The 23,838-nt window shown below is 33.9% G+C and overlaps 1 protein-coding gene across 22 annotated transcripts in view; it reads left to right on the top strand.

Moving 5' to 3' along the window:
• Positions 1 to 23,838, top strand: part of RIMS2 (regulating synaptic membrane exocytosis 2) — a 597,264-nt gene that overhangs the window by 113,108 nt on the left and 460,318 nt on the right. For 15 of the 22 annotated variants that reach the window (XM_059902177.1, XM_059902158.1, XM_059902168.1 and 12 more), the window contains exon 2: positions 22,797 to 23,007. In XM_059902177.1, the coding sequence (XP_059758160.1) occupies positions 22,797 to 23,007 (211 nt within the window). Of the gene's footprint in view, positions 1 to 4,072; positions 4,106 to 4,509; positions 4,597 to 22,796; positions 23,008 to 23,838 lie in introns of all 22 variants that reach the window. The other 7 variants (XM_059902160.1, XM_059902166.1, XM_059902154.1 and 4 more) reach the window with 1 other exon arrangement.

Below are 23,838 nucleotides of genomic sequence, written 5' to 3'. Positions count from 1 at the left end.
TCCCAACAGTTTTCAGTCCAGACTCCTTTTTGGGTTCTTTTTAGGTTTTCTGTCTCTTTATTGGTATTTCCATTTTGTTCACACATTGTTTTCTTGACTTTCTCTACATCGTCAGTTCTTTGAGCATTTTGAAGATGATCGTTTTATTTTTTATTTAAAATTTTTAAAATTTTTAAAAATTAATTTTTATTGGAGTATAGTTGCTTTACAATGTTATGTTAGTTTCCACTGTACAGCAAAATGAATCAGCTATACGTATACATATATCCCCTCTTTTTTGGATTTCCTTCCCATTTAGGTCACCATAGTTCATTAAGTAGAGTTCCTTGTGCTATACAGTATGTTCTCATTAGTTACCTATTTTATATATAGTATCAATAGTGTATATGTGTCAATTCCAATCTCCCAATTCCTCCCCCCAACCCCACCAATGTTGTTTTAAAGTCTTTGTCTAATAGATATGCCAGGTGTTTTTCAGGGACAGTTTTTGTTGTTCCTTTTTTCCTTTGAGTGGCCCATACTTTCTCTCAGTATACCTCATGACTTTTTTGTTGGAAACTGGACATTTGAATCTAAATATGTGGTAACTCTGGAAATCAGATTCTCACCCTTCACTAAGTTTTATTATTTTCTGTTATTGTTTTTATTTTATTTTATTCTTTTTTGTTGTAGGCTGTCTCTGTGCTGAGGATCAGGCTGTGTTATAAACTTAAGGTCTTCTCAGGTCTTTTCTGAATCTGTTCCTTTCCCTGGGCAAATGTGGTGACTTTTTGTTTTCTCATACGCAGTTGCTTTTGAATGTTTCAGTCTTTAATGTCTGGCTTCCAAAAGGAGAAAAATAGAAAAACAAAGGTAGGGGGGGAAAATGCCCAGGCTCTTTAAAAATATCCTGAAAGTCACCTTAGCCAAAGGGGGAGGGACTTGCAACAATGGGGGGATTGCAACAACAATGGCCACTTACCTCTTTGTATGAACCTCTGAGATGAGAAGTGGTAATCAGGGATCAGAGCACAAATCCGATATTTGGAGGACAGTGGCCTTTTTACCCACTCTTGCTCCTGCAAACTGTGTATAGATTACTCTGAGAACAGGTAAACAGCTACCTTCCATGAAGCAGGGTGGTAGGGGATGGGTAGCTGCTACTATGCTAAGAGCTCAAATTGACTGAAATTAACAGCAAGGTACAGTCCAAACCTTCTTCTGAAGTTGAAAGCCTTCAGTAGACTCCAGATTTCCAAATTAGTTATGTCAGACAGATTGTCTAGGTTGGGGGGGCAGATTTCTGTTGCTTTCTACTTTGTCATCTTCCAGAATCCTCTCTTCTATTGTCTTTATTTTTGTCTTCCTTTCTGTTTTGTGTTTCCCTAGAGACTTCTTACTAAATAGTGTTTAAAGCTTGCAGTTCTTATAGTTGTAATCCTGTTATTATTCAAGAACTCTAATGATTTGGTGGTAAGGTGTTGCTACAGGACAAGCGTTCAACAGTCCTATAATTAGGTCTTATTCTTCTAGTGTGCCTGAGTTAGGTATTTGCCTTCCCCCATGTTGAAGGCTGGAGGGAGCTGTAGTTTGGTATTGTCCTTCTCCCACATAAAAGGCTAGAGGGCGATATAATAGGTAATTATCTTCCACAGGCTTGTTTGGTTTTGGTAAAATGCCAGTTGGTTAGGCTCTGGTAAAATATTTTCCCTTGAGTTTAGGATTGTTAAAGAGAGCAGAGAGCTCTGGGAGTATTTCAAAATGGTTTCTTTCCCTTCAGGAGGAAATTTTTCTCTGATCTTCACAGTGAGCAACTGCTATGGCTTTTGGAGATAAAATTTATGAAAGTGTGGTGGTATGCCCCAAACTGGGACTCCTTGGAAGTTTAAACTCTCAATCTAGTCCACAGTGAGTCTCCAGCAATTGGCCAATTATAGTTAAAAGTGTTCCAACAGACACTGGTCCCAGGTGTGGGCTTCTGCTCCTGGGCTTGTACTCTTGGTAAACTGTGATAGTCTGGATCCACTTGTTTGTTTCTCTAGTTTTCATGGCAACAGTTTGCCTGCTCTATGACCTAAATTCTTTGATGACTCTAAGAAGAGCTATTGATTTTCGGTTTGTTCAGCTTTTTCTCTTGTAAGGGTGGGAGTGATGATTTCAAAGCTTTTTATGTATCTTATTGGAAACTGGAAGCCCCTCATACACTTTCTGGAATGCAGGAATGTAGGAGTTCATTGTCAATAATGTTAATGTATTGTCAAAGAAATATATAATTACTTTTTAATATTACAAGTTCTTAAATTATTATCTCAACATGAATTTTAATTATGGTCTGATACTTTGAGGTTTGATTTTTATCTAACATATTGGACAAAAGAAGAAAATTTTTATACTCTTGATTTAAAGACAAGATAAATATTTTTACCGCCATATTTATGACACATATTTTATTTGGGAAGCTGATGTAAATGTTTGTATATTTCACATATAGATATTTTACAAAGCCCAGAAATAATTTCTGAATTGGTAATTTAAATTTTTATGTCTATTAATATTTTCAAGTACAGATTTTGAAATTAGAAACTGATTTATGATTAATATAAATTTGTTTATGGTAAAAACTTTTGTCACTAATTAAAAGCAAATATGATTCCTTGTAGAGAATCACCCAGGACTTCTTTAACAAATATCTTCTCCTCTTTTATATATTCATTTAAATATTTTTGCTTATCATGCATATTATTTGGTGAAGGACACTCTTGAATTGTTCTCCATTTTGATGAGCTGGTATGGTAATTTTTCTTTGTCATTATCTATATGGGTACTGTTTTGTTCTAAAACGTTAAGAGATTTTTGTATCTTATTCTCAAAGAAATACCATGATAAGTTTTCTAGGTAGAATCCATTGTCACTATAGTTTGCTTGTATTTGTGTGTTTCTATATTTGGTGCTAAATATAATCTTATATTATTAATCCATTATATCTCTATTTAAATACTAAATGATGTAGCTTTAGCTCTAGGTCAAAACTATTGTACTTTTTGAAGTTTATGCAGAGAACATGGGATATTTTTTAGTTAATATAGAGAAATATAAATACCAATTATATTCATTGGGCCACAAAAATGTATAAGGGTATACCTTTTCACTTATTGCTTATATCATTTAAAATAAGAAAACACTGAAAAAATCAATTTAATCTAAAGAGAATTTAATTTACAATGTTAATATAATTTCGTAATGAAAGTCCTAGATTTTGGTGACCCATTTTAGTTAACCAATTCTTAGTCTTTCTTTGGGAAAGTAAAAGCTAATCAACTGATCACTGAGTCATAGGTTTATCTCTCAGGACCAGTCCCAGGCAAAATGTGGGAAGCCACATTTCAGAGGCACCACTATCCTTGTGTTTTATCTTTCTCTACCTTTTAGATATCCAGTGCTATTTCAGTGAAGCACCGAGTTGATTATAGGTTAAATGCATTTTTAGTCTGTTATAGTTATATGAATAATTTACTTTAGCTTACAAATATTTTAAATTTAATATACATAATTATTTTAGTAGCCATTTTTAGGTATTAGATGCATAATCCCCCAATTCCTTTATCTGCTCCTTTGTGAAGTAAATGAATCCATTTGTAAGGCTTTTAAAATACATTTATAGAACCCTACATTTTATTTAAAATATTTATGCCTTTACTTCAATTTATATTCAGGAAGAAATTTTAAAAATAAAGAGGAAATCTGTTTATCGTCTGTAGGCCAAATGTAACTGTGTTTAATATAATACTTTAAAATAATTATTTTAAATGCTTCAATATCAATATTAATACAAATATGCAGAAAACTTGAGGACCAAATCATGGAATCATTAGGACAGGAGTAGAATTTTAATATCAGCCCTCTATTAAGAACAAATAATACAACTTTTCCTTTTTGTGTCAAATTAATTCTAATGTATAATTCCAATTTATAGCAAAACATTCAGCTTTTCTATGTAACAAACCTCATTTTTCATTTCTATATGACCACAGATCTGTAGATAGAAATTTGTTCCTAGTACAGTGCACTCAGTTGTGCAAACTTATCTTTTTAGGGTCAAAGAAGAGCACAAACCACAACTGACACAGTAAGTAAATGTATTAAGAGTTCAGTAGGCTTGACTTCTGTACCTTTGCCACATTCTGCTTTCTGCACCTTGGATGGTATTAGCTTACACTAATACTGGATAGGCTGCAGCTAGTGTGTCTTCTGCTTTTTGACTCTCTGGCTTGTAAGAGAGCTGCCTGCAGCTTCTTACTTCATCTACATACTGACTAGATGTAGTTTTTTGCTGCCTGCTTGTGGACTGGTTAAGTATTCAAACTTAATTTCCCTATATTCTGACTGCCTGGATGATAATTGGAGCTCATATTTCCATTGGCTGTAGCTTTTGTGCCTGTGTATTTTTATTAGTATGGATAAGAAAACATTTGACCTACAATTGTTTTATTCATTTGGTTATTCAGTCACATTATTTGCTTATTTAAACAGGTGGTTTCCCTTTAGTGGGATCACTGAACTGGTAAATAACGTTCTCCAGCCCCAGCAAAAACAACAAAATGAAAAGGAGCCCCAGACGTAAGTAAGCTGATCTGTACAGACTAAATATTTTCTCTAATAGCATAACATACTGAAGAGTATGTATACTGCCCTTGGAATAACATTCCCCAGAAATGAAAATTGTTAGGTTATGAGTTTGATATTTTCACCTTTGATACTTCATATCCCATGGAAATATTAAAAGAAAACAAGGATAATTTATAGGGTAGTAAGAACGAAGAGATAATTCTCCCCCCAACTTTAGTATAAATTATATAAACTGTATTTATCCAGTAAAATATCTTTCTCCAATAATGCAGTATATTCCAAAGCATATTTCTTTCAAAAATAATTCCAGAAGACATTAAGAGGTATTTACCCCCCAATTCAAGTAGTTTTGGAAGGGTTCTTTTAAAAAAGGTTAAGAAGATTTCTTTATTGTTATACTTCTGAGTATCTAAATATGCTCCAAAGTATTAGAACATACAATATTAACTAAATTTATGTGACTATTGAATCCTGTTTTCACTGAACATTTTATTAGGTTATGAAACATAATTTGGGAAATCCAGCAATTTATTATCACATTGGTCTGAAACATTAAAAAATGTCAATTCCATTTATTTCAGTTATTAGTAGATTAAAATACACTCTTTAAGAAGTTGTTCATACTTGTATCTTTTTAACTTTGTGCAAGAAATATTATTTATGTTGTAAAGTGGAAGTTTCTTTGAGAATGTGAGAAAGATTGCATAGATTTAAATTCCACACTCCCCATGATAACTGCCATCTTACTCAGAAATGCTCTTACCAGTCCGCCTCTGCACTTCATAAAAGTAGGAATTATGTCTATGGAGAAGATGGTTTGGTTGTAGGAATGGGTAGATTGAAAAGTGACATGAGCTCTAGGAGAGAACAAGAATAACTACCAGGAGCCTTAAGATGAAACATTCAGAAAAACATTCACATTTTGCCTTTAATGAAAACTAGAAGATAGTGTCTTTTTGTTTTGTTATTATTGAGGGTAATCCCTCATCCATTTTATGTTACCTTGTATGCATTTTGTTTTAAATTTGGTCAGTGTTTCATTTTCAACTGAGGTAAAATTGTATTGTGATATGCTTCTCCTAATAGCTGATAATGTAGTTCTACGGTTGGAATTGTTGCTGTATTTAAGCCAGTTGAAGTCAAGACCCGTATTTGTCTTGTCTACATTCTATCCTTGCCATCTAGCAGAGTGACTGATCCATGGTAGGAACTCAATAAATGCGTCTTCACAACTGATTTTACATGTTTTACCCTTTTATGATGTAAGAATACTGTGTCCCAAGGAATAGAAATAAATTCAGTAATCTTTCTCTAATCAGCAAAAATTGTATTAAAATTGCACACAATGTCATTGTTTTGCTGATTTTTCTCTAAGGCACTGAAACATAATAAGGTAGTAAAATCAATAGCAAAATATAATTAGATGCAACTTTGTCTCAATTTTAAATGATGTCAGTTATGTATCTTGTTTGCATGTTTTAGAACATAATCAAGATTGTTATGTTATTTAGTAGATTACAGTGGACATTAAATAAAATAGATGTTTTGTTAGTAACTTTAAAAAGTGATTGCTAATTATTGAAACAATGACATTTGTTTGGGATAAACAAAGATCAAGGCAAATTTGAAAAGAAATAGCTTTATTTCAATAATAAATATAATACAGTTTGCTTTGACTTTTGGCTAGGAAGATTGTAGGAGAAAAGACTAGTACTTTCTGATATTTTAAAAATTAATTCCATATTAATAACTATTATTTCCATTAATGTTTTGTGGACAACTAATTCATTCTTCTTGTTCTGTGATTTATACAATTAAAAAAATCAGAACTAATAAGTTCTCTTAATAGCTACTTTCTTCATCTTACAATCTTATTGTGCTGAAGATTTCTGATATATATAATTTTCTAGGAGCTTTCCTTTTATCTTTCTGATCCACATATCGGGGTACTTCTGAATCTTCTCCTTTAATTAATCTTCTCTTTGATCAGAGTCTAGGACTTCTTATTTCTGAATCACCTCATTTGTTTCTTTCTTTGACTACCATTTGAGAAAGATAACATCCTATCTGCTTACTTTCTATTCACTCACCTATTAAATTATCTTGGAGAGTTGAATTCTAGGTATTCATTTTAATTTATAAATGTTAAAAAGTAGGACTTATGCTTTTCATATTCTGTATGAACGTTTTCACAGTAGAATAGCTAAGTAAATATTCTATCAGATAGTATTTAAAAATCTAATATTTCCTGAACAGTAATTTCATTTTAATGAATTTCTGTAAATCCCATGTTGTGATTTTGAAAGCTTTAATAATGTAGGTTCTTTGAGGTCTGTATTTTTGGAATTTGTTTATTTCATAGTTTTTTTTTAATGTAACAGGAATGTAATTTTGAACTTTGAATGTAATGTAATTTTGATGTGGTAATTCATGTGAAAATATAGGTATAAGTAGAACAATGTGTCCAATTTTGACTTTCCATAAGTACTGAGGCATAGAAAATGGATTGAGCAGATTTTCAATTGTCAGTTCATTCAATCTTTGCAGAAATTGCTTAATATACAAATTAAATAATTTTAAATTCTTTTCTTTCTTTCACTATTTTTTCACATTAATATTAAAATGAGGGAAAATTGTCTGTGAAGATAATATAATATAGGTTATATTAAGGTGTAAACGAGTCTTTGGATAATTAAAATGGGCATACTAGGAAAAAATGATAAATGCTATTTAATGCAACTGTTATTTTAACTTGGTGTTGCCAATATGTAGCATAACATCAAAGGTAAGTTTTTTAATACAGATTAATTAAACTAATCAATTAGATTAGTCTGATTTTGAATTTTCATGTAATAACAGTTTTATTCATGTTGTGACATGTTAAATAATAAATGTACTTTTGAAATAATAGGAAAATCTAAAATTTGAAATATTGGAATGAGATGGCCACTAATATAGTAATCCTCTTTGATAATGAGGTATTTTAATAGGAAAAAGATGCTAAGGGGAAGAGTGTTTTAAGCATAGGGAAATCATAGGTGAAAGTTTTTAGGTAGCAAAGGGTTTGAGAGACACAAAGAAGACTAGTGTGGTTGTAATATAGTGGACAAGAGGGAGTGCGACAGGAAGTGAGGTTCTGGAGGTAGGACCCAGACAGGGCACTGTTTCTCTAGAGAGTGAGGAGTTTGGATGTGAATGTCAGTATAAAGGGAAGATACTGAAAAGTTTTAAACATGGGAGTCACATAATTTAATTTATATATAAAAATCAATCTGGCTGTTCTATGAGTAGAGTGAGTGAGGATGGAGGTCGAGAGAGTAATGAGGAGGCTTTTGTGAAGGACTTGGCTAGAGATTATGATGACTTGGACCAGGTTGATGATACTGAAGATGGAGGGAAGTGGATTGGGGATATATTTGGAGGTTGAAATGACATGATTTGTTAGTGGAGTAGATTTAGAAGAAGTTAGTAAGGAAGATGAAAGAACCAAAGAAGACTGCCAGATTTCTGATTGGAAGAACTCATTGGGTGGTGATACCATTAACTATGATCAAGAAGGGGAAAGGATGAACAGGTTAGTAGTAGAAACTAAAACTGAAGTTTAAAATTTTTAAAGTTTAATATGCTAATAAGTTAACCAGCTTTGAAGGAGAGATATGGATTAGCTGCAGATATAACTTTCAGAGTTGTCAGTATGATGCATAAAACTAGAAGAGGAGACAAGATGACGTAGAGAGAGAGTATGTGATGAAGAGCAGATAAGAAGGTCCAAGACTTAGCCCTGAAAATTCTCACACTGTGCACGGTACTAGGCATCCAGAGATAAAAGTACTATGCTTCCTGCTCTCAAATATTTCATATTCAAGAGGGAAAACATGCTGATAAGTAATTAAAAACAATATTGTGGAGACTTCTGGTTTCCTCTTTGACATATAAAGAGTTTGGAAGCTGTCACTCCCATCCTTACAACGAGAAAAATGCTGAACAAACTGAACAAACTGAAAATCAACAACTCTTCTTAGATCCCAGAAAATTGAGGACACAGGACAAATCAATGCCCTGACAACTGAAAGAAGAGGTGAATAAAGAGAATCACAGCTTCCTGGGAGCAGAAACCACTGGAGCTAGGAGCTGGTAGGAAATTGATGAAATACTGAAGGCTGAGTGTGGAGTAACTTAAGAGTTAAAAATTCTTGGAAATCCACCTTTAGGGGATTCCCCCACCCCAGTTTTGTGAGTTTTACCTCCATGAACTCTACCAAGTTCTCAAGGTGAAGATCAGTGAAAAATTTCCTCATACTTTCACCAGAGGGATGGGAAAAGTAACCATTTTGACATACTCCCAGAGATTTTCATTCTCAAAGGAAACTACTTTGCCAGAGCCTAACCAACATGAGAGTAGAGAAATACCCAATTATTGTCCCCCTAACCTTCCTGTCTCTCCAAAACAGGAAAAGAAACTGAGAAGCACTTGTGACAGTCACAGCCCAGGGGCACTAGCCCATGAAAAGACTAAGACTTATTTATAGGATTATAGAATGCTTCTCTTCCAAGTGTCAGTTTAGGGATCTAGGCTGCTTCCATCTTGTTGGCAAGCCAATTAGAACACATAGCTACCAGGATTGCTGCATCAGAGGAAGAGAGAGAGAATGGAAAACTCACATTTATTCTTTTCTTTTCTTTTTTTTTTTTTGAAGAAATAGAGACATTTTTAATTATTGTCAGTGATTACAAAATCTATCTCTCAATAATTGATAGAACAAGTAGACAGAAAAATCAGTAAGTATACAGAAGACCTGAACAATACTATCAACCAACTGAAGGGAATGAAATTTTTAGAACATTTCTACTCAACAATAGCAGAATACTCATTCTTTTAAAGTACACACAGAAATTTTACAAAATAGAACATATTCTATGAGCCATAAAACATCTCAATAAATTTAAAAGAATTCAACCATAAAACTATGTGCTATGACCAAAATTATATTAGTTATTAATAACAGAAAGAGATCTTAAAACTCCCCAAATATTTGAAACTATTATATAATCCATGGGTCAAAGGAAAAAAAAAGGAACTTCATATATATTTTGAACAGAAATAAATGAAAATACAGCATACTAATATTTGGGAGATGAAGCTGAGGCAATACTTATAGGGAAATTTATATGATGAAAGACTTACACACATTTATTCTTAATTGTGTAAGACAGGAAGTGACATAGGTCACTTTTACTCATAACTCGTTGCCCAAAATTTGTCACAAGGCACTTAACTAACTGCAAGGAAGTCTAGAAACTCCATGTCCTCATGAAGAGAGGCAACTCTATATAGTGAGCACTAGTAACATCTAGTACAGTTAGTTTACATTTGATTCTTATTTATTACAATGAGATGGATATTTCAGGATGCCAAATGATAAAGATGTGCCAAAAGAATGCTGTAGTAGCAAAGATAACTCCAGTATTAGTCCCCATTCTTGGTACTGTTGGTTCTTCTGAAACTGCTGTAAGTAATGACTTGAGATCAAGATCTAATTTTTACAATACTGAAGGGTGAGGTTAATAATATGAAGAAAATTCAAATACAGAAGTATCCTCTCAAAGGAAGGAAATTTGCTGTATGTAATGTTTCAAGGAATACCAATTCAATTTTGTCAGTGGGATTACAGGCAGATTTTTTGGTATTCTCTTAGGTGGCAGTGAAAGGAGATTAAAAATGGGTTAACAGTGAAAATATATGAAAGCATACTGAGAAACCCTTAGTTGAACATTAGAGATTACAAAGTACAATAATAAATAAGATAAAGAGTAAACAAAATAATTTTTAAAGGGAGGAGCGAGATATCAGAAAATCATTCTTCTGTTCTTGGATGGAAGCTGTCTACTTTGGTTTGTCATCTGTTTGATCCAAGAGTCGTTGGTTAGCTCTTTCTCTCCAAAGACCATTTGTTTCTGGGGATTCTTAAGATTCTTTTATTTAAGGTCTCCTGATGTAGCAGATTTCCAACAGTCCATGCAAAATTGTTTGTGTCTTTTTGGTTGTGAAACATGAGTCCAAAGATCAACATTTTGAGGCTTTTGTTGAAGTGCTAATTGTTAACATGACTTATTAACAGTCTTTTCCATCATAACCCTGAGGTAGTTTTTCTGTCCTATCTCTTCCAGAAGACTAAATCTGTAGGTTTCAGGTCATAGAGTGTTCCTTAGAAGGATGTTTTGGAAATCCTGCTTGTACCCATTGATGATAAGACTAAGTGTATCACATGATTCCTTTGCTGTGCTTAATCATGTTAACTTGCAATAGAGCTGACTCTAGGGTCAGAAGTGAAATACTAAATGCCTGGGCAGCCTATTATTAACTTATAAGGGGAAGCTGATTGATCTCCCCAAAAGTTGATTTTATTGTTTTGAAGGCTAATGGCAATGGAAATTGAAGGGTCATTGAGAATATTGTTAATTTAATTTTACTTTAAAAAATTCCACTTGTTTTTTTTCTATTTTTTCTGAAGCTTGAGGATGATATGGACAAAAATGTTTTCTTGTAAGCTACGTACTTCTTATTGGTGCTTGACTGGGCAAAGCAGTTGATATGGACTTGTGAAATAGTGAAGGCAGTTCCTGCACATGAATATGTTTCCAGGTCCAATATAGATAGTCTTCAACCTGAGTGGTCTAAAATTGACTGCATTTGTCATGTATCTTAGAACCACCTTAAATTCCTTTTGGCTCAAAAAAGGGATCAATAAATAAAGAAAAATTATGATGATAGATTGCTTGTTCAGAAAATGCATTTAGAAAAATTGATAAAAGTACCAAAGTGTTTATTGCCAAGTAGAGTTTTTATTAAAACATAACATATGTAGTGAAAAGTGCACAATTTGAAAATATACAGCTCATTGAATTGTCAGAAAGTGAGTATATCTGGAAATCATCACTGAAAACAAGAAGCAGAACATTACCAGCCCTCCAGGATCTCTTCCTTATGCTCCCTTCCAGGGAGGACTGTCTACCACCCCAGGGGGTGGCTTTTATCTTGAATTTTTTCTAGCACCACATATTATTTTTGCCTACTTATATTTAGACTTCATACAAATAGAATCATATGGTATATTGTATCTATATTACTTTGCTTAATGTGTTTGTGAGATCCATTCATATGATTGCATATAGTTGTATTTCATACATTCTCATGATTGTATGGTACTCTAGTATCTGAATATACTACAATTCATTTATGTTTTACTATTTCTGTACTTTGTGGTTGTTTCCAGTTTTTGGCTATGAATAGTGCTGTGGTATACATTCTGATGCCATTATTTTTTCGTAATACTTTGGAAAATTTATAGTTATTTGTGAAAGTGAAGTACTTCAGCTATTTAAAAATATTTTCAGATGTTAAATCTAGTTACTATGTCAGGGTGTCTATGTCTCTAGCTTCCCATTTATTTATTTGATAATGCTCTAGATACCATTTCTTGAGCATGCCCTACTGTTTGATGTTTTGGTGCCTCTGCATCTGGCCAAGAAAGGGAGAAAAGGCATTCCAGGCAGAGGAACAGGATGATATGATCAGATTTGTATTTTAGAAAAACAGTAGAGTTGTAATAGTCACTTAGGCAGCTATTCAGAAGTTCAGAGGAGAGACCTGCTGTGTGACTGGGATGGCCATCTATATGACATATGTTTATTCTTTTTTTTAATAAAAGGACATTAGTCCGTTCTGTCAGCAGATTAGTAAAGCAGTGGCTTTCATACATTTTTTAGAAACTTCCATCCATAAAAAGAAATATATTTTGCACTATAACCCAGTATACACATACCTACATAGAAATATACATATATATGTGTAATAGAAACAAGATTTATATGAAATCTTACTTGCACTCTTTCCAATGCTATGAGCTATTCTATTTCATTAAAAATCATGAGTCTTGGCCTGCTAAATTGATTTTATGTCCTTGTATTGGGTTGCACTCTGCAGTTTGAAAAGCACTCTATAATGTGTGTGACTACATTTAATGATCACATTTTATAACTTCATGCCATGAACTTGTAGAAAGCACAACTTCAAACTCATCATCTGATGAAAGTCAGTGTTACGAAAATCATGAAAGCACACTTATAAGATGAATGGGAAAACAACAACAGCAACAAAAACCTATGTGGCTGGGCATAAAATTACCAGGCACAGCAGGATTACTAGGAGCTAACAGATTGAAAAATTTCTGTTTTCTTAAAGAACTCAGAAGTGAAGAAATTTTACTTTGGAAAACAGTTCAATGAGTTGCTTTGGTGAGGATGGAGAAAATAGACTTGAAAAATTTGGATACAACAGCTTTTTGAAATAAGAAAGTGGAAAAAGCAATATTTCTAAATTGATATATTATTGTATATGTCTTTTAAATATTTATTTGTCATAAAAGTTTTAAATTAAATGTGAGTACATCTTTGACTCTTTTATCTGTATCAGGGATCTGCAAAATATGGCCTGTGGGTCAAATCCTGCCTGCTGCCTGTTTTTGTAAATAAACTTTTATTGGAACACAGTCAAGCTCATTTATTTGTTTATCTATGGCTACTCTCACATCCCTTTGGCAAAACTGAGTAGCTGTGACAGAGACCCTATGGTCCACAAGGCTTATAATATCTATTATCTGGCCCTTTGCAGGAAAAGTTTGCTTACCTCTGATTTACATCACTGGAAACTTATGTATTTACCTTTATATTTATATTTATAAACTTAATTATATAAGCTTATATATTTAAGATTGTTTAGACCTTTCTTTGTATTTGGAGTTTGGTTCTGACAATGTTGTTTTGGAGTGGAACAAACAAAAAACCCAATGAAATAGGATGCAGAGTCCATAAATAGACATTTGCACATGTGAGAACTAAGTATATGATAGATTGCTATCACAAATCAGTGGAAGAAAGGATGATCTATTTAATGGTGCTGGGAAAATAGAGTCTCTATACAGAATAGATTGAAATTAAGTTCTTGCATCACATCACATATAAAAATAAACTTTAGATCGATTAAAAGCCTAAATGTGAGAGGCAAAATTATAAAGCTATTAGAAGAAACTGTAGAATTTTTTGTGACTGACTCAGGGGTAAGTAAGGATTTTTATTATAGCCAGCCACCAAAACCACGAACCGTGCAGGGAGAAACCGATGTATTAGAATGCATCAAAATTAAAGAATTCTGCTTAACAAAGAACAGAATTAGCCATCATTTGTCAGACTAGGACATTTGCTATGCTCAGCTTATAAAGAATTAACATATAGGCTTTACAGGGTTCTTCTGCAAATCAGCAAAAACAAATAAACAACCCCATAACCCCCCCACCCCGCCCCCGCCAGGAAAACCAATAGAGTTTTGGTAAAGGACGGCATGAATAGGTAGTTCATAGGTAGGGCAGTTCAACTGGCTGAACTTCATTAGGAGTCAGAAAAACGTGAACTTAAAAAAATAAAACAGCAGTTCATACCTACCCAAGCTGCAAAATTTTAAAAATTGAATAATATCATGTATAGGCAAGGATAAGAGAAAACTGGAGCCTTCATACACTGCTTGCAGGTGTGCTAACTGGGTTAAGCCATTTGGAGGGAAGTTCAGAAATATTTAGTGAACTTGAGTATGTCTATTATATTTCTGTGTACATATCTCAGAGAAAAACATATATGTGTTTATAAATATCTCATTACAGAAATATTACAATTTATTGGAAATACACAGTAATGAATTATAAAGGGCCAACTTATTTATTTACTAATTCTTTTTTTTAATTGAAGTATAGTTGATTTACAATATCGTGTTAGTTTCAGGTGTACAGCACAGTGATTCAGTTATACATATAAATCTGTTCTTTTTCAGAATAAAGTGCCAACTTTTAAAAAATAAAGGGATGAATAAAATGTAAATAGGGAACATTATACAGCCATTAAAATGTGTAAACTTATAGTTGTTGGAGCTTGGATTCTGCAGCAACACTAAATTTGGATCTGGCTTTACTTACTAGCAGTGTGACTGTAAGTAAAAATAGCTTCTCTGTCGAATAGAATAATAGTAGAATATTTATAATAGTACCTATCTACCTGATAACACAATAAGCACCATATGCATTAGCTATTGTTTATTCTATTTAGATTTTAATATAAAAATGTAAAGACTGGTTCCTGAGGGAAGGGAAGTCACATTGGGGAAGGGAAAATAGTTAATTAAAATGGGAGCCAAGCATGGATCAGTGCAACCAAGCTCATGATCAACTCTATTTTGGATACCTAACGGTTTAAAAAAAGAGAAAGAAAATTTTAAAAAAAGGTGTGCATTGTAATCTATCCTAGGAGGAGGCGAAAGCATGTATAAAATACAAATGCCCTATAATGGATGCACCATAGTGAGTCTAAAGGATGAGTGGCTTTAGCAGAAAGAGGGGAAAGAAGCAGTGCAAAAAATGAGGTTGAAGGGGTGAATGTGTGCGAGAACATTCAAGGCTTTGTATGTCTTCATAAGAAGACTTTTCTTCTTCTTAAAAGCAATCAGAAGCCATTAGTGTATTTTAAGCAGTGAGATGACAAGATAATTTTTCTGTAGTATGCAGAAGGGGAGAAGTGTGGATGTGAGTAGCCTAGCCAGGAGGCTAGGTGGGCATTGATGGTAACAAGGCCTATGGTATTGACAATGGATTCAGAGACAAGCGGAAGGATTCAAGACACATTTAAGAAGTAAAATTGAAAGGACTTAGATTAATTATGCATTTGAAGGAGTGAGATATTTCTAGACTAATTCTAGATTTCAGGCCTGCATTATTAAATGGTGGCGCAATTCACTGAAATTGTGCACTGGAAGGAACACTGGAAGGGAATTTAGTTTAATAGGAAAATTTGGAGTTCGCTTTGATACGCACTGAATTTCAACTGGCATCGAGACTTCCAAATAGAGATGTCAAGTAGGCAATTGAATATTGAAGCTCAGAGGAGAAGTTTGAGCTGAGGATTTACATTTATAAGTAATTTATATATAGGCGGAAATTGCAGTTTTAGATGTGGGTGAGATTGCCTAAGAAGACAGAATGAAAAGAGAAGAGGAGCCTGAGTCTTGACCTTCAAAGGAGAAAGAAAATGAAAGGCAGATACAGGAAGAAAACCAGGAGAGCGTAATGAAAGCCCAGTGGGCATGTGAACATAATTTCAAGTATTGTTGAGAACTCAGTAAGATGGAGATTAAAAAAATTTGTCCATTAGTTTTAGATACAGGGAGATCCTTGGTAAACTTTGTGAGAATTAAGAAGTAGACTGGAAATTAGATTAGATTGGTTGAAGAGTGACTGGGGTGAGGAAGCAGAGATAGAATTTGGCCTATTTATAAATGGGAAGGGAAGAAATGCTCTTTTTGGCAAGGAATATAATTTAGCTCCTGAATCTGCCTGTACACCACCACTTCTACATATGGTAGTTTCTCATTTTATAGGACTGGAAGGATGAATACACAGAATCTCTCTAGAAGTCCTCTCTTGTCGCCTCAAACTGTTGTAGTCTAGTCCTATCTGAATTTCGGCTTCTCTCTCTCTCTTTGCTCCCTACACCTGGGAAGATTTGATCCCATCCTACAGCCCTAATAATGCTGTAGTCTCTGGGATTACTACAGTTGTTATGTAAAAGGGTTTTAAATAGCTCTAATCTAGCACTTTGGGATACATAATTACTAATTTTTCTGCTAATGTGATTGGCCTTCTCCCTGTGTGTGAAATGGGGTTTCTACTTCCCTTGAGGCACTATAATGTAGAACAATTGACTTAACTAGATTTCTGCTTTTTGTTCCAGTGTGACTTGGTAACTTGCCTAGTACTCCAGTGCCTCTAGAACTAAAACAAAACATTGCTCTAATTTTCTTCTTCTTTCTCTGTTTCCCAGTGGGGTTCAGCCATGTGCTGAAAGATATGCCAGAGATCATAAGTGTGTACACAGATATACAGTAGAAATGTATAATATACCTCACACATAGAAAGATAGTTCTTCTAAATGGTTGGGAGAAGCTCTGATGCAGAGTTCATTCAAAGGTCCACTTAAAATCATGCTTGCTCTGGTACATGTTTATGAGCTTGAGTTTCCTGTAGTGGTGCTTATTTTGTGTTAACAGAGATTCACTTAAACCTGGTGGGAGATCATCAGGCAAAAACAGTATGTTATCTGAAGTTATAGAAAAAAATTGAGAAAACTGGCACGGCTATTTGAATTTACTAATATTAGGTGTGAAAAAGGAAGTCTGCTTTTGTGGTTAAGTAGGTAAAAGAACTTACATAGATCTATTTTTTTTTTAAATTTATTTATTTATTATTTATGGCTGTGTTGGGTCTTCGTTTCTGTGCGAGGGCTTTCTCTAGTTGTGGCAAGTGGGGGCCACTCTTCATCGCGGTGCGCGGGCCTCTCATTATTGCGGCCTCTCTTGTTGCGGAGCACAGGCTCCAGACGCGCAGGCTCAGTAGTTGTGGCTCACGGGCCTAGTTGCTCCGCGGCATGTGGGATCTTCCCAGACCAGGGCTCGAACCCGTGTTCCCTGCATTGGCAGGCAGATTCTCAACCACTGCGCCACCAGGGAAGCCCCATAGATCTATTTTTAATTTACCTACTGACTTTAGGTTAGCACTTTGAAACTAACTTTTTTAAAAGTCAGGCTTATTTCAGGTATAGTTTATTTGCAGTAAAATTCACCTTTAAGACATACACTTCACTGAATTCTGGAAAACATGCACAGTTAAATATCTACCACCATAATCAAGACAGACTATTTCCTTCACCCCCAAACGTTCCTTGTGTCCATTTGTAGTTAATCCCCTTGCTCTACTCCAGCCCCTAGCAACCATTGATCTGATTTCTGTCCTAATAATTTTGCCTCTTTCAGAATGTTATATAAATGAAACCATATCATATAAAAGTGGGCAATCTGTGACCCTTAGGCCAAATCTGGCCCACTGCCTGTTTTCAGTGTCCATAAATAATATTTTATTGGAACACAACTATGCTCATTCATTTATATATTGCCATTGGTTGCTTTCTGGTTCATGCTTTTTAGATTCTATTGAAGGTATGCTTGCCTAATCTAGCTAAGTAGTCTTTGTTTAACCCAAGGCCTCATTTTTTGTCAATGTTTTCATCTAGAAGTTTTATAGTTTTAGTCATTTTATTTAGTTCTGTAATCTATTGTTTACAGTTCTGTAATACATTTAGTTAATTTTTGTATAGGTGTGAGGTATGAGTTGAGGTTCATTTTTTTACACATGGATTTCCAGTTACTTTTTTTACACATGAATTTTCCTTTGCTTTAAAGGGCTATTCTTTATCATTGAATTACCTTGGCATCTTTTAAAAAAGTAATGACCAATTAAGTGTTGGACTATTCTGGACTCTGTTCTATTCTGTTCTATTGTATGTGTGTTTATCCTTTGCCAATATTTGATTACTTCTGTAGCTTTTCTAGTAAGTCTTAAAATCAGGTAATGTGAGTCCTTCAATCTTTTTGTTTTTCAAAATATTCTGCCTATTCTGAGAGTTTTGCTTTTCCATACAAATTTTAGACTTAGCTTGTCAACTTGTTTAAAAAATTCTTGCCGAGATTGTGACTGAGATGACATTGAATCAATAGATCAATTTGTAGAGAATTGATATCTTAACAATATTGAGACTTCTCATTGATGAATACAGTATATTTCTCCTATTAATTAGATCTCTCTTTTGATTCTTTTTATTAGTGTTTTTTAGTTCTTACCAATGATAGCCTGCACATATTTTGTTAGATTTATACCTTAGTCTTTTATTTTTTTTGATGCCATTGCAGACTACTTTTTAAAATTTTGATTTCCAGCTGTCTATTGCTAGTATATAAAAATACAATTTTTTTTATATTGAGCTTGTATCTTGTGACCTTGCTATACTCATTTATTTATTATAGGAGATTTTTTTTTATAGTTTCTTTGGGATTTTATACATAGACAATTATGCCATCTGTGCAGTTTAAAATTTTTCCTTTGCAATCTCTATGGCTTTAATTTTTATTGTTTTTCTGGCTTTGATGCATTGGCTAGGATTTCCAGTCCAGTGTTGGTTAGGAGTAGTGAGAGAGGACACCTTACTTTGTTCCTGATTTCAGGGGGAAAGCACTCAATTTTTCAAATACAGTATGATGTTAGCTGTAGAGTCTTTTGTGGATACTGTTATTGCATTAAGGAAGTTTCTGTCTATTCCTAGTTTGCTGATTCAGCTGCTTTCTCAGCATATTTTGACATAATCATGTTTCTTTCCCCTTAATCTGTTAATGTGGTAAATTATATTGCTTGAATTTAGAATGTGGAACCAACCTTGCATTCCCAGGATAAACATCACCTATTTGTGATGTGTTATTCTTTAACATATTTCTGGATTTGGATTGCTAATGTTGGGTTGAGGATTTTTGTACCTTCTCATGAGGAATATTGGTCTATAATTTTCTTTTCTTATTATACTTTTGTATGGTTTTGGTATCAGAGTAATGTTGGCCTTAGGAAATTAGTTAAGAAATGTTTCTTTCACTTTTATTTTCTGGAAGGGATTATGTAGAATTGGTATTGTTTCTTCCTTAAATATTTTGCAGGATTCATCAATAAAGCCATAGAGAACTGGAGTTTTATTTTTGAAAGGTTTTTAAACTATGAGTTATATTTCTTTAATAGCTTTAGGACTTGTCAGGCTATCTAGTTCTTCTTGAGTGAGGTGTACTTATTTCTGTCTTTGAAGAAGATGGTCTATCTCTCATGTAAGTTGTAGAATTTTGGGCATAGAGTTGTTTGTAGTATTCTCTTATAATCTTTTACATTTAATTTTGTTTAACTGTGGAGTCTGTAGTGATGTTCCCTCTATCATTGTTGTAGGTAATTTGCATCTCTCTTTCTTTCTCTCTCTCTCTTCCTTGATCATTCTGGCTGGAGGTTTATCAATTTTATTGTTTCTATTTTAAAAAGAATCAGTTTTTGGTTTCATTGATTTCTTCTCTAATCTTTTAAAATTTCCTTTCTTCTACTTTCTTTGGGTTTAACTTTCCTTTTTCTTTTTTTGAAACTCATTTGAGACTTTTTTCTTTTTGACATAAGCATTTATTTCTATGTCTAGGTCTGGTTTTCCATACGATACTTCCAAGGAGTATCATACTCCTGCCTGAAGAACTTACTTCAAATTCCTTGCAGTTAAGGTCTTCTTTTAACATTTCTTTGCCTGAAAAAGCCTTTATTTTGTCTTTATTTTTTTAAGCATAATTTCACTGCATATAGGATCTTGGGTTGACAGGTTTTTTTTTTTTCTTCATGTCAGTGCTTTATAAAGATGTCATTCCAAAGTCTTCTAACTTGCATGGTTTCTGAAGAATAATCTTCTGTCATTCTTATCATTGGTTCTTTGTACATAATATGTTATTTTCTCTGGCTGCTTTTATAGTTTTCTCTTTATGTTTGGTTTTTAGCAATTTGACTATGATGTGTGTAAAAGTGTGTGTGTGTGTGTGTGTGTGTGTGTGTGGTATTTGTTCTACAAAGGATTCTCTGAAGTTCACGTGTCTGTGATTTGCTGCCTTTGATTACTTTTGAAAAATTCATGGCCATTATCCCTTCAAATATTTCCTCTGTTCTGTTTTCTCTTTCTTCATCTTCTGGGACTCCAGTTTTACATGTTAGATCATTTTAGCTCTTGGATGCTCTCTCTCTCTCTTTTTTTTTTTTTTCTTTTTGGCCACAGCACACAGCATGCAGGATCAGATCCCTGACTAGGGATCGAACCCATGCCCCCTGCAATGGAAGCATGGAGTCTTAACCACTGGAACACCAGGGAAGTCCCTTGGATGTTCTTTTTTTCCTACACTTTTTTTTCTTTTTTCTGTTTTAACGTGGATAATTCTTATTGACTTATTCTCAAGTTTACTGTTCTTTTCCTTAGTTCTTTCAAGCCTACTCATGAGACCATCAAAGGAATTCTTCATCTCTGAGGACATATTTTTTATTTCCAGTATTTCCATTTGACTCTTACAGTTTCCATCTTTCTGCTTCAATACCCTATTTGGTCATGTCTGTTGTCCACCTTTTTTCTCTATATCTTTTACCTTAATAATTTTAATCATTTTAAAGTCTGTGTCTGATAATCTCATCATCTTTGTCATCTCTGAATCTACTTGTAGTGATTATTTTATCTCTTGACAACGGGTTGTTTATTCCTTGTGATTTTTCCCTGAGTCTCATGCTTTTGAGTTGTATTTATGCCTTAAAGTTGGCATGCCTTTTCTGTCAGACTGTCAGTATTGGGGATTAAGTCACCAATCAAGTCAGGGGTTCAGACAGGTTTGGATTTTGTTGTTGCCATCATTATCTTTAGTGCACTACTATCTTCAAATTCCTCTAACAGTGGGCTACTGTTGCTTTTTGCTTGGGGTGGATGCAGGAGTACTGTAAGTTTTTTTTTGTTTTTGTTTGTTAGTTTTTAATGTTTTGCTACCCCTTCAGCCATTCCTATCCACTTATGTCACAGAGGGAGGGGGTCTCTCCCCATGTTCTTGCCCATTCCCCAGAGGTAGACTACTGGTGCTTATTTCTTGATCCTAGGCTTGTGATAGGGGTGGGGTGTTCTGTTGTATGTGTTCTATCTTCCATCTTTGAACAGGCTTTGCCCACCTGGGCCTCAGAGATGAGATTTGCTCAAGGATTTTACTCCCTCCTTCCCATGGAAGCAAATCTGCCTTGTATCTCTGAATGGTTTGGGGCAGGAGATTCCACCCCTCCCTTAGTGATAAAAGGCCTTTAATTTGTGGGTAAGATCTTGGTTGAAGATGGTTTCCTGTCCCTCTTTCATAGGAAGAGGGTTTTTTTCCAAGCTTTTCCCTAGTTGCAATGGATCTTTGCCTTTGCCCTGGGATGACAGAGTTTACTCCCTTTTCCTGTGGCTTATAACTTTGGCTTTTTTAGGAGAAATAATCTGGGAAAATGTGCCTGCGTCCTAGCAGCCACTAGTCAGTCACTTCTGTTATACCTGCACATGTGCACCCCCAAAGGGTTCTTTTTGTTCTCATGCCCTGCTCTCAATATGCCCGATGAATAACCAGTGGAGGTATGTGGAAGAGTGCTTGTGAGTGAGTGTGAACTTCCCTTGAGTCTGGGCCCCTAGCTATTCCAAACTGTCATGTTAACCACACTTGGCCTTTACAATTTGTTAAAGTTTTAATGAATTTCCTCTTACCTAATTGTAAGAGGAAACACCTCTTTCTCCTGTGTTCTGCCAAAGGAGAAACAGTGTGGCCCATTGCTCTTTGGAAGGGCTTGTTGCTCTTTGGAGTTTAGATTATTTGGTTGCCTTATAACCTCAACTCTGTGATGGGCTCAAAACAAGTTATGATATTTTAGATTATCTAGCCTTTTGTCCTTTCTAGGATGGGAGTGACATTATTTACAGCTTTGTAAATCCTAAACGTTAGTTCTGATTAGGAACTTTGATTTATAAATCAAAATTATAGTTTTAAATATTTTAAATTATCCTTTATAAAAACAATGGAAGTGAAAAGTTTTACCACTATTTATTTTTAACTAGAAAAAATAAAGGCCTTACTTTTATTTGCACAGCCTTATTTGGTAGGCTTCTAATATTTCATAGTGTCTTTGCAGCCAGCTAATGTCGAGACTATTGAATAGATTTAAACAGTTAGTGAGACCAGTCATCCAATGTTTTCCCCTCTGTTGGATTCTTAAGATCATTCCAATTGAGATTCTGTCTCAATGATTTGAAGTTCATAGGTTTTGGTTTCACTGTGTAAGTCAAATCAGTCTTTTTGTGAAGCTAAACTGTTGAAAAATAACATTGTAAATATTTTTACAATGGTATATGATTGAAAATATATTGCAAATGGTTGGTAGAAATTTTACAATTACAGTTCAAAGAAGTATCTTAATTGTATTGTTTCTTAAATTAGCATGTATATCAGAAGGCAGAACTAGTTACAACACTTTTATGATGTGATGTGCCATAAAAGATGTTATTCTATAAACATAAAATTAAATTTTTATTCTGTATTCTCCTATGGATTTTTTTTGTATATAAAATTGTGTCTACAGATTGTGGTAATTATTATTATTTTTTGAGACATCAGGAAACCAAATTTTTCTTATCTTTGTTCTCTGCAGAAAACTTCATCAGCAGTTTGAAATGTATAAGGAGCAGGTAAAGAAGATGGGAGAAGAATCACAGCAGCAGCAAGAACAGAAAGGTGATGCTCCAACCTGTGGTATCTGCCACAAAACAAAGTTTGCTGATGGATGTGGCCATAACTGTTCATATTGCCAAACAAAGTTCTGTGCTCGTTGTGGAGGTCGAGTGTCATTACGCTCAAACAAGGTACAGAATGAAAATTACACTTCATAATTCTCTTATACTTAAGCTTATCTTGAATAAAATAGACAACTGAAATTAATATTCAGGTTAATCAATGAATAAAAACCTTCCCTAGTGTCTTCAATTCAGATAAAATAATTAAAAAAAATTTTCCTCTGAATTAAAAAGGTATTTGTCTCATTGTTTATGTTCTTTAGCTTATGATTTTGTTTAGAATCATAGGGTCTTAGACTTTCAAAGATGAAGAGAATTTAGAGATCAATTGACCTAACTCCTTATTTTATAGGTGTAGAAAACTCAGATCCAGAGACACTAAAATTCATCTTAAAGTCACACAACTGATTAATGTTTGGGTTGTGTCACAGCTTTTTCGATTACTTCACATAATTTTATAAACTTGGTAGATCTGCTCTTCCTTTGGCCTCCATTTTCTTTCTTTTTGAAAGAGGCTCTTTCTGGCTTTGAGATTCTGTTTTTCATAATTTTATAGCTTTTGAGGCTACTTTACTCTTTATTTTTGTTTTAACATTAATGAAATAAACATTAGACTATGGAATTTAAAGAAGAAATGTTAAGGCTGTGTTTCACACCTGTACTAGATTTTTGTAATTTATCCATCCACTTTAGGGAATATATTAATATTTCCCAAAGAATGCTATGTTGAAATTATTAAAAGCAGTATTTTAAATTGTTGTCTCACTAAGTTCTTTATAATTTGTATTTATCTCCTTCATAGTATTTTATCACTCAGTTCTTAGGTAACTTAAAAATATGAAGCTGATGTCTTTACATACATTACTTAGACGTAATTATGGGAATTTGTTCCCCTTTGTG

This window comes from Balaenoptera ricei, chromosome 17 (genome assembly GCF_028023285.1).
Source record: "Balaenoptera ricei isolate mBalRic1 chromosome 17, mBalRic1.hap2, whole genome shotgun sequence".
Taxonomy (NCBI): domain Eukaryota; kingdom Metazoa; phylum Chordata; class Mammalia; order Artiodactyla; family Balaenopteridae; genus Balaenoptera; species Balaenoptera ricei.
Note: the sequence above shows the minus strand (reverse complement) of the source record. Positions and strands in the feature narration are given on the sequence as shown.